The sequence below is a fragment of the Xenia sp. Carnegie-2017 genome, unplaced genomic scaffold, assembly GCF_021976095.1.
Source record: "Xenia sp. Carnegie-2017 unplaced genomic scaffold, XeniaSp_v1 HiC_scaffold_24, whole genome shotgun sequence".
NCBI lineage: Eukaryota > Metazoa > Cnidaria > Anthozoa > Malacalcyonacea > Xeniidae > Xenia > Xenia sp. Carnegie-2017.
Window position 1 is genome coordinate 13,658,787 of NW_025813487.1, and position 12,204 is coordinate 13,670,990.

General features: G+C 32.1%; 1 protein-coding gene and 1 long non-coding RNA gene across 2 annotated transcripts; both read right to left on the reverse strand.

Moving 5' to 3' along the window:
* Nucleotides 1-1,873: 1,873 nt before the first annotated feature.
* LOC124451848 lies at nt 1,874-12,204 on the reverse strand. The gene is made up of 6 exons (XM_047002455.1): nt 12,094-12,204; nt 9,896-9,966; nt 8,484-8,565; nt 4,561-4,616; nt 2,835-3,099; nt 1,874-2,354 (listed from the first exon to the last, which is right to left on the reverse strand). Exons 1-6 carry the CDS (start codon nt 12,113-12,115, stop codon nt 2,044-2,046), a joined length of 807 nt encoding a protein of 268 aa, XP_046858411.1. The 5' UTR covers nt 12,116-12,204; the 3' UTR covers nt 1,874-2,043.
* On the reverse strand, nt 6,032-7,890 carry LOC124451869. Its single transcript, XR_006950726.1, has 3 exons — nt 7,861-7,890; nt 7,639-7,640; nt 6,032-6,167 (listed from the first exon to the last, which is right to left on the reverse strand). It is a non-coding gene; the product is annotated as an uncharacterized LOC124451869 (long non-coding RNA).

Here is a 12,204-nt window from a genome sequence, read left to right on the forward strand (position 1 = left end):
TGTTGTATTCGGCTTATTGATGGAACCAGATTGTAAAAATTTAAAATAATCTTGCCCCCTAAAACAATTCATTGTATACAGGAAGAGTAAATCATTCCAAACACACTTTCCTGACTGAACATGTTTGATGAAAAATCCATTCATATCTGAAAAAGGACAATGATACATGATAAAATTGATTGAAAATACCACACTCTACAAAATATATATATAAAAATAATATGACTTTATGAAAAATAATTTAGCATACTGAATTCTATCAATATAGGAAAAAACACTCCAAAAAAAGCCACCTTGAAATTCAACCTTTCTAAAGAATTAAATAAACCAATTGCTGTTGAGAGTCATTTTAAAAATAATGGCGTATGAAACAATTTAAGGCATTCAGCATGGAGCATTGATCTAAAATACATGGAACGCTACCTGTAATACAAAACCCTAATAATTTCTTAAACCCGTGATTTTCTCCAGACACGCAAGTCTTTACCCCAGACACGAGTGTGTAGTCAATCAATTTTTACTCCGCGAGAGGAACTCGAAACACTAAACGCGCGTGTCTTGGGTAAAATATCGCGTGTGTAGCGTAAAATATGGTTCAATTATATGCTTGATGTAGCGTTCCATGTATTTTAGTTCAATGGCATGGAGACTGAAAATTTTACAAACAAGTTGAAAAGTGTAAAAATCAATTAATAAAAATTTCACGGCGCACGGTCTGTTACGATGGAAAAGGAGAGTTATGGTTTGTTTACGCAATTGAAATATTTGAAATATTTTAAGATTGTTTGCTGAACCTGATTTTTCATCTGTATAAACTCCCATGACTTTCGTTTTGATGAAAAGGAAGTTTATCTAAGCACTTATACAAATTTGTGCCCAGAAAAAGTTGATGATTTAGGTTAGTATTATTCAAACTTGAAGACAAGGAATATATAATTCAATGTAAAACTGAATTGTGAACTCTGTAAGCTGTACACTCTTTTGGTGGAGTTCATTTAAGTTGTGCTGTGAAATAGTGCTCTTGATAATAAGAATACCAGAGTTGCACAATTTAAAATTCCAAACAATTTAAATAAATATCATGCCAGGGCTTATACAAAATCGTGAGGCTTTTTTACGGGTTTATAAAGGTTTATACATGCAGAGGAGAGATGCATACAAATATGTACAGGGATATTATACAGAGGGTTAATATACAACGAAATTTATTTCTACTGAAGTGATATAAGAACATTCTCCCGTTAAAAATATTTAACAATTTTTGGATTAAGTTGAGCATGATATAAAAGAATATTCAGACCGAGGTCAATTGGATATCTACCGAAGCAAATCTGAGGGGGATAGCGCTGACTGCAGTCTGATTGAAAAATTTTGCGGTTCGCTTTCGTCTATTTCCTGTAAATACGCGATGAAAACTCTCTGGACAAACAGTTTAACACTTTCGGTGTTTTTCGTCTATATTCCCGATAATTTGAGCAGAGTAAAACACTTGAAAGTCTCGATGAAGATTCTACCAAAATATTTCTTGTATATACAGTTGTCTCATAAAGAAAATTCCTCACCTACAGGTAATTTTCAATGTTTTTCTAGGTGATAGTGTATTGACAATTAGTTGAAGGCTTTTAGACAATCACAATCGAGATTGCATCACCGTTGTATTATAATAATAAAGCTTAACTAGCACAGATCAATATATGAACATCTTAACCCTAACCCTCACACCCATTAACAAACAACCAAAATCTTCCAACGTGATCGTTAATGAATAAAATCAATAAACCCGAAAATAACCAAGACACGCTCTTGAATTGAGCTTTTACTCTTTTACAGGTTTACATTATAACATATGTATGACGAATTAAACATGTTTGACTGTTCCGGGGTGTATTCTATTAGCTTTGCAACTGCAAAGAAATTGACTTAAGAGTATACGTACATGATGAATTAAATATAGGTCAAAGTGTCGTATGGATTTGAGCAAAGTTGAATATAAAGCATTATAATCAAATTGGTGTACTATAAATTAAACTGACACAGGAGAAACTAAAATGAACTGCCCTTGCACGTACCTTGTGGTTTTTTGCTAACGTTAAAGACAACATAACAAGTGTAATTTTTTCCACCGTATACAACATACTTGTTGTAAGGGATTTCGTATTGTCCGATTTTAAAGTAAGTCCAACCTATAGGATCATACTCTTCTACTCTTTCATTTATGTACTTATGTGAACACGTGAAGTTTCCTGGTTCTTTCCCCTTTTCGAATATAGCTTTTCGTAAAAGACGATTATAATCATGATAGATGTGTGACAAAACAGTAAAGTTTAAAATAAACGGGCTGCATCCACATGTCCCTAACAAAAAATTAAGTTATCTTTAACTGGTTGTCCAGAGAAAAAGAACAAGTAGAAAGTGATACTCATTTGGCCACAAAATGTTACATACTATTCACATTGAATCGAAAGTCCTCCTTAAACCCAATTAGACAATATCTATACAGACTTTATCATATAACAGCATATATTACTATTTTTGACTCTACTGTCATATTACTTTGCTTTTGTAACTAGACAGAGGAACAATGAACGAGATATTATTCTGCGTCAAGGCTGTGAAGCTAGTGTATCCAAATCAGTTGAGTACTTTAACATGTACCTTACGGGTTCAAACCATTTACTTTAGGTACCTTACTTTATTGCACTTTCTAAGAACACGGTTTCAATTACATATTTAAATTAAATAGTACCTCAGTAATAAGTGTTGTGATTGTTTGCCAAGTACATGGCCAGTTGATGTTCTGTACTTACTGTAAACTGAACTGTTGTTTACTTTACCTTCGAGTGGACATATTTCACTAAACATTTTAAATCGCTCCAAAAGATATTTCTTCTCCTCAACACAACAACGTGTACGAGTATTGTTGCATTTCGAATCGATTTCAATTTTGTCCGCCACAAATTTCTTCCATTCTTCCTCACAAAACTCAAGTTCTTCATTCCAACCCATTTTCATTGTGAATCCTTGACCAAATAACAGCCACAATAACCACCATATCATTAAACTCATCATTGCATAGATCCAAGGATATACAGTAAAGCTCTAAATTATAATTGATTGTTGGATGTATGTACGTTATCACAGAAGACTTTAAATTTATATTTAGATCGACAATGACTACGTCACAATTACATCTGTGATGCAAGCAGATCACGATCAAAACGTATTTTGAGCAATATATGAGCATTATCTAAAAAGTCATTTCAGCAAAATAGATGTTCGAGATTAGTCTCATATGGCTGCATGATGGCTCTCTTATTGGTAGCCACTGTAGCTATTATATAGGTACGTGGTTATAATTTTCTTAAAATAATGAAACTTGGTTAACTTTAAATTTATGCTTTATTCTTCTTACTCGGTTCAGTCTAAATTTCAACTTCTTGTGTTTCAAGAGATTTATTGAACGATGAAAAATGCTTTTAGTGGATAGCGCTAAGGAAGTGAAGAAAGCGAGATCAAATTAAAATCAAAGCAAATCATTTATTTTAGATAAAATAGATTAAAAACCCAAGACGATGTTAAAATTCTTTATCTGAATATGAAAATAGCAATTGTGCATGCAGAGCTTCCCATTAGCTATTTCATTTCAATTTCCTGTTATGTCATGATACATGTAAAAAACGTATGAAATCATAAAGTACTTTACAATTTCTTGTAACGCAGCCTCTATAGCTGTATAGTTATACCCGTATTGTCTCTAATGCTATACCCGTATTGGATTTTCATTCGAATTTTTAATTCATCGAATTCAACACATTAGCAGGTATAAAACAGCTAAATTGCTCAGTTGACAAATTCAAAAAGTTACAGTTGAAAAATTAACTAAACAAATTAAAAATTTCAAAAGATAATGACCAAAAAATAATGTTGAAAGGGTGTTAGATATTTTTTCTATTGAGGAGGAAAGAGCTTACGAAATAAACGAACGTCGATATTAAGGGCAGCTAAGTAGTTTTGGGTTTCAGCGTTATCTTGAGATTGCTCAAATTCTTTTATAAAAATTTACAGAAATATCACAGAAAATCGTAGAAATGTTGTGCAAATTTTTACATTTTTTCAAGCTTATTCCTTTGCTTGCAGTTATTTGTGGAGTACTTGATGACAATGAATACTCCATAAGAATTGAAAATCATTAGGGGATTTCTTTTTAATTTTTCGCAGGTTCCGCTAAAGAACAAAATTTTTTACAAAACAGTGGAATAGGATTTGCTTTTGAAGTAGTTGAGAGATTTGAGCAAAAATTATGATAGTATATAAATATATGAATCAAAACATTAATATGATAACTTGTCCCAAATCCTACATCTAGCGTGGAGGTATTGTGGTAAATGAAAAAATCTCTCCATTTACCATAAGAATCAAATCATTTGGGGGGCGTAAGTTGTTTGGTGTTTGTATTAACACTTATTTGCCAAACTCAGTCGAAGAAAAAATTTTCAGTATTAAATAATATAAATAAGATAAGCAAACTTCCGTTTTACTATCAACTACATCACATCTTACCTTTGTTTTTTTGTTAATTGAAAAACGGACACAATAAGGCGACTGCAGATATACACCTAAAACAAATACAGAAAAATTAAGATACATACAAGTCAGACGAACAACAGAGTTGTGGCTTTCGCAACGTTTTACTTGCAACTGCTGGCCAAGGCTGTCGGCGTCCTTAAATGTACAGTTCCATATTGAGTATATACAAACACTCATGCCATCTGCCCCAGTTATTCAACATTTTATAGAATTTGTTTTGCGTCAAATCCTATCCTTTACGAATCAACAATAATACTTTAAATGTTTGGAAATTTGGATGTTGTTGTTGGTTGACAAAGCAATGTTATAGAAGATAAAGTTATTGATATTTTAGAGAATTACCTCTGTTTATAGCTACAAAGCAACGAAGCACAAATAATGCATCTAATGTGGGCAAACACGGCAAAGCAGGTTAATGACTTCAAGTGCTCAATGACGAAAAATTATATTGTTCCAATATAAAACGTATTTTAAGTTTTTGACTATCAACTTTACCAACAGTAAATTCAATTTTGCTGACAGTCATTAGCAAAATTTTAGGCCCTAAATACAACAAATTGTGTCGGACCGAACTATACAGTAAAATTTACATCGTAATACCAGCTGTAACTTTATTGCCTACAGGTGTTTGTTTAAACAATAGACACAATACGACAGCAGCGAAAATACAGTGAGAAATGACAAGAAAAACATCGCTTCAAGAATAATGACTTATGAATGAAAAATGGTTTAAGTGATTGGGTTCAGCGGTAAAGAATTAAGAACAACAATTTAACATTTCAATATTAATTTTAATTTGGTAAAAAACAAACTTCTAGTTGATGCATTGGACAGCCACTCTGTTGGATATTATCAAAGTCTACTACAACAAGCAAGGATCATTTCAATTTAGGCAATTTTCACAATTTTCTTCGTAACTTAGCTATGTTAATTAGCTGTAAAGTGTTGTTGTTAAGCCTACGTTTTGATGTGAACAGGTGGAAGGAAAAGCATGTAGAAACACATAAATTTTGAAATACCAAATTAAAATTAGTTGTATTATAAGGCCTTTACTAATTGGGAACTCTTTAAAGAGAAATATCGGATCATTTAATTCTTTATGTGCAGACCTAGCAGGCTCGAAGAGCAAATAAACAAGTTAATAAAAGGTTTATTATAAAGTATTATTTAAACTGAAACGAAGTTTTCTTTACTTTTTTGTCCTCGCTGTTTTGTAAAAGTTGGCATTCTCTTCTGTTTTCTTTTTGTTTTCAAATTTTTTGCTGTTTGTTTTTCGAAATTTGTTTAGATTTGTTTGTAAAATTACCTGTTATGAACCGCTGGTTTGAATTGTTATATATCTGAGAGACTGTATATGGTCATTGTCAACATTAAGTCATTAACAACATTTAACTATGTAATAACATGGTGGCCTCTTGCTATCACAGGGACGCTTACTGACTTATTTCCTCATCAAAGTATTCATTAGGGACGTTTAGACTAAATATTCCTCGTCAGTACAATCAATAGGGACGTTTAGACTAAATATCGTCATCAACAATGAAACAATACGCCTATTACTGGATTGCATACAATTTCCACTGCAAAACTAAGTCAAAGAAAAAATTTGCTGTATATTAAATGCTAACAAAGCAACGAGGATAAACAAACATTCGTTTTACCATCAACTGTAGCCAACGAAATTTATTACATCTTACCTTTTGTTCTTTTATTGTCTTTACGTCTTTGTTTGAAAAACGCACACAAAAAGGCAACTGCAGAAATACGCCTTAAAGAAACAGAGAAAGTGAATATTCGTACAAGCATGGTAAACAATAGAGTTGTGGTTTTCGCAAAGTTTACTTGTAAGTGCTGGCCAAAGCTGTTTCCTCAAGTGTGGAGTAGCGTGTATTGAGAATATATAAATATGCACTTATGCCGACTGCCACAATTATTTAACATTTTATTGAATTTCGTTTTGCCTCAAATCCTACCCTTTATGAATCAACAATAATACTTTAAATGTGTTAGAAAATTTGGAAACAAAGAAAAATTAAGATACATACATTGGTTGACGAAGCAATGTTATAGAAGATAAGTTTTTGATATTTTACCTCTGTTTAGACAAAGTGCCGAAACAAAATTAATGCATCTAAACTGGGTGAACACGGCAAAACAGGTTAATGACTTCGAGTGCTAAATGACAAAAAATGATATTGTTTCCATTGCGTATTTTAAGTTCTTAAATATTAACTTTGTTAACACTAAATTTAATTTTTGCTAACATTCATTGGTAAAAAATTGTAACCGCAAATACACCAAGTTATGTCGAACCGAACTATACAGTAAAATTTACAACATGAAACCAGCTTTTTTTATTTCTTACAACTCTTTGTTCACTAGACGACAGCAGCACAAATACAATGAGAAATGGAAAAAAAATAATGCATCAAAGAATAATGACTTATGAATGAAAAATGGTTTAAGTGATTGGGTTCAACGGTAAAGAATTAAGAACAACAATTTAACATTTCAATATTAAATTTTAATTTGGTAAAAAACAAACTTCTAGTTGATGCTTTGGACAGCCACTCTGTTGGATATTATCAAAGTCTACTACAACAAGCAAGGATCATTTCAATTTAGGCAATTTTCACAATTTTCTTCGTAACTTAGCTACGTTAATTAGCTGTAAAGGATTGTTGTTAAGCCTAGGTTTTGATGTGAACAGGTCTAAGGAAAAGCATGTTCAAACACATAAATTTTGAAATACCAAATTAAAATTAGTTGTATTATAAGGCCTTTACTAATTGGGAACTCTTTAAAGAGAAATATCGGATCATTTAATTCTTTATGTGCAGACCTAGCAGGCTCGAAGAGCGAATAAACAAGTTAATAAAAGGTTTATTATAAAGTATTATTTAAACTGAAACGAAGCCTTTCTTTACTTTTTTGTCCTCGCTGTTTTGTAAAAGTTGGCATTCTCTCCTGTTTTCTTTTTGTTTTCAAATTTTTTGCTGTTTGTTTTTCGAAATTTGTTTAGATTTGTTTGTAAAATTACCTGTTATGAACCGCTGGTTTGAATTGTTATATATCTGAGAGACTGTATATGGTCATTGTCAACATTAAGTTCTTAACAACATTTAACTATGTAATAACATGGTGGCCTCTTGCTATCACAGGGATGTTTACTGACATGTTTCTTCATCAAAGTATTCATTAGGACGTTTAGACTAAATATCCTCATCAACAATGAAACAAAACGCCTACTCCTGGATTGCATACAATTTCCACGAATTATGAAAAAAATTGACTCAATTCTGATCAATAAAAACGTTTTAAAGTTGATGTCTTAAGCCTTTGAAAACCACAATACTTCAAGGGAAGGCCGGCATCATGTAAGCTGCTAAACTCAGTCAAAGAAAAAATTTGCTGTATATTAAATGCTAGCAAAGCAACGAGGATAAACAAACATTCGTTTTACCATCAACTGTAGCCAACAAAATTTAATACATCTTACCTTTTGTTCTTTTATTGTCTTTACGTCTTTGTTTGAAAAACGCACACAAAAAGGCAACTGCAGAAATACGCCTTAAACAAGCAGAGAAAGTGAATATTCGTACAAGTATGGTAAACAATAGAGTTGTGGTTTTCGCAAAAATTTACTTGTAAGTGCTGGCCAAAGCTGTTTCCTCCAGTGTGGAGTAGCCTGTATTGAGAATATATAAACATGCACTTATGCCGACTGCCACAATTATTTATCATTTTATTGAATTTCGTTTTTCCTCAAATCCTACCCTTTACGAATCGACAATAATACTTTAAATGTGTTAGAAAATTTGGAAACAAAGAAAAATTAAGATACATACATTGGTTGACGAAGCAATGTTATAGAAGATAAGTTTTTGATATTTTACCTCTGTTTAGACAAAGCGCCGAAGCAAAATTAATGCATCTAAACTGGGTGAACACGGCAAAACAGGTTAATGACTTCAAGTGCTAAATGACAAAAAATGATATTGTTTCCATTGCGTATTTTAAGTTCTTAAATATTAACTTTGTTAACACTAAATTTAATTTTTGCTAACAGTCATTGGTAAAAAATTGTAACCGCAAATACACCAATTTATGTCGAACCGAACTATACAGTAAAATTTACAACATGAAACCAGCTTTTTTTATTTCTTACAACTCTTTGTTCACTAGACGACAGCAGCACAAATACAATGAGAAATGGAAAAAAAATAATGCATCAAAGAATAATGACTTATGAATGAAAAATGGTTTAAGTGATTGGGTTCAACGGTAAAGAATTAAGAACAACAATTTAACATTTCAATATTAAATTTTAATTTGGTAAAAAACAAACTTCTAGTTGATGCTTTGGACAGCCACTCTGTTGGATATTATCAAAGTCTACTACAACAAGCAAGGATCATTTCAATTTAGACAATTTTTACAGTTTTCTTCGTAACTTAGCTATGTTAATTAGCTGTAAAGTGTTGTTGTTAAGCCTACGTTTTGATGTGAACAGGTGGAAGGAAAAGCATGTAGAAACACATAAATTTCGAAAAACCGTATTAAAGTTAGTTGTAGAATAAGTCCCTTACTAAGCAATCGCGAATTCTTTAAAGAAAAATTCGGATCATTTAATTCTTTATGTGCAGACCTCGCAGGCTCGAAGAGCGAATAAACAAGTTAATAAAAGTTTTATTATAAAGTATTACTTAAACTGAAACGAAGCCTTTCTTTACTTTTTTGTCCTCGCTGTTTTGTAAAAGTTGGCATTCTCTCCTGTTTTCTTTTTGTTTTCAAATTTTTTGCTGTTTGTTTTTCGAAATTTGTTTAGATTTGTTTGTAAAATTACCTGTTATGAACCGCTGGTTTGAATTGTTATAGATCTGAGAGACTGTATATGGTCATTGTCAACATTAAGTCATTAACAACATTTAACTATGTAATAACATGGTGGCCTCTTGCTATCACAGGGACGTTTACTGACATGTTTCCTCATCAAAGTATTCATTAGGGACGTTTAGACTAAATATTCCTCATCAACAATGAAACAATACGCCTATTCCTGGATTGCATACAATTTCCACGGAATTATGAAAAAAATTGACTCAATTCTGATCTATGAAAACGTTTAATAGTTGATGTCTTTAGCCTTTGGAAACCACAATACTTCGAGGGAAGGCCGGCATCATGTAAACTGCAAAACTAAGTCAAAGAAAAAATTTGCTGTATATTAAATGCTAACAAAGCAACGAGGATAAACAAACATTCGTTTTACCATCAACTGTAGCCAACGAAATTTATTACATCTTACCTTTTGTTCTTTTATTGTCTTTACGTCTTTGTTTGAAAAACGCACACAAAAAGGCAACTGCAGAAATACGCCTTAAAGAAACAGAGAAAGTGAATATTCGTACAAGCATGGTAAACAATAGAGTTGTGGTTTTCGCAAAGTTTACTTGTAAGTGCTGGCCAAAGCTGTTTCCTCAAGTGTGGAGTAGCCTGTATTGAGAATATATAAACATGCACTTATGCCGACTGCCACAATTATTTAACATTTTATTGAATTTCGTTTTGCCTCAAATCCTACCCTTTACGAATCGACAATAATACTTTAAATGTGTTAGAAAATTTGGAAACAGAGAAAAATTAAGATACATACATTGGTTGACGAAGCAATGTTATAGAAGATAAGTTTTTGATATTTTATCTCTGTTTAGACAAAGCGCCGAAGCAAAATTAATGCATCTAAACTGGGCGAACACGGCAAAACAGGTTAATGACTTCAAGTGCTAAATGACAAAAAATGATATTGTTCCCATTGCGTATTTTAAGTTCTTAAATATTAACTTTGTTAACACTAAATTTAATTTTTGCTAACAGTCATTGGTAAAAAATTGTAACCGCAAATACACCAATTTATGTCGAACCGAACTATACAGTAAAATTTACAACATGAAACCAGCTTTTTTTATTTCTTACAACTCTTTGTTCACAAGACGACAGCAGCACAAATACAATGAGAAATGGCAAAAAAATAATGCATCAAAGAATAATGACTTATGAATGAAAAATGGTTTAAGTGATGGGGCTCAGCGGTAAAGAATTAAGAACAACAATTTAACATTTCAATATTAATTTTAATTTGGTAAAAAACAAACTTCTAGTTGATGCATTGGACAGCCACTCTGTTGGATATTATCAAAGTCTACTACAACAAGCAAGGATCATTTCAATTTAGACAATTTTTACAGTTTTCTTCGTAACTTAGCTATGTTAATTAGCTGTAAAGTGTTGTTGTTAAGCCTACGTTTTGATGTGAACAGGTGGAAGGAAAAGCATGTAGAAACACATAAATTTCGAAAAACCGTATTAAAGTTAGTTGTATAATAAGTCCCTTACTAAGCAATCGCGAATTCTTTAAAGAGAAATTCGGATCATTTAATTCTTTATGTGCAGCTCTCGCAGGCTCGAAGAGCGAATAAACAAGTTAATAAAAGGTTTATTATAAAGTATTATTTAAACTGAAACGAAGCCTTTCTTTACTTTTTTGTCCTCGCTGTTTTGTAAAAGTTGGCATTCTCTCCTGTTTTCTTTTTGTTTTCAAATTTTTTGCTGTTTGTTTTTCGAAATTTGTTTAGATTTGTTTGTAAAATTACCTGTTATGAACCGCTGGTTTGAATTGTTATAGATCTGAGAGACTGTATATTGTCATTGTCAACATTAAGTCATTAACAGCATTTAACTATGTAATAACATGGTGGCCTCTTGCTATCACAGGGACGTTTACTGACGTATTTTCTCATCAAAGTATTCATTAGGGACGTTTAGAGTAAATATTCCTCATCAATAATAAAACAATTCTGAAGTGAACAGGTGCACAGAAACACGTAGAAAAACATAAAATAAAACTCAACATCCGCTGCATTATAGTGCCGTATTTAAGAAATCGGAAAGTTGGGTAGCATTGCATGCTTAATAGGATGTTATGAGAAATAATCATATTTGCATAAGGTGTTAGAATACAAAATGAGACGGTGTCAAATAGATTATATAAATTACGAAGTTATGAAGCAAAATATAGTGAAATTAAAAGAGATGAATAGAACTGCCTTGGACAGGTGTTAAGTCATAGTAAAGGAAACATACCAAAGGTCCACTTTGTTGAGAAACTTTCTACTGTACATATAATTAGATAACAGACTGCCGTTAGCGAGCTCAGCACTCCTATTACTCAAAAAAAATCAATTTACTAGCTGCCAATATAGTAATCATACGCGCAATGAGATATACGTAGCACAAAAAATTCAATGGACTTGCTCTACTGTATTTTTACTATACTGTCGATAAGTGAAGACTTGTAGCTATTGATAATGAGGCTCTCATTAAGAGAGAGTTTGTATGAATCGTGAGAAGAGGAAATTCTTTCAAAGTCGTCCATGTTGGGGGTATCTCCAGATATGTTTATGTTAGCAAAAATGCTCGATAACGCAAGGCGTGACGTTTGGTTACCTTCAAATGGATATATTCTCATATGCTACGAAAATCCGATGTGTAAATGACACTTTATTTGACCCACATACAATACGTACAGCTACAACACTTTAATGAACACACAACATG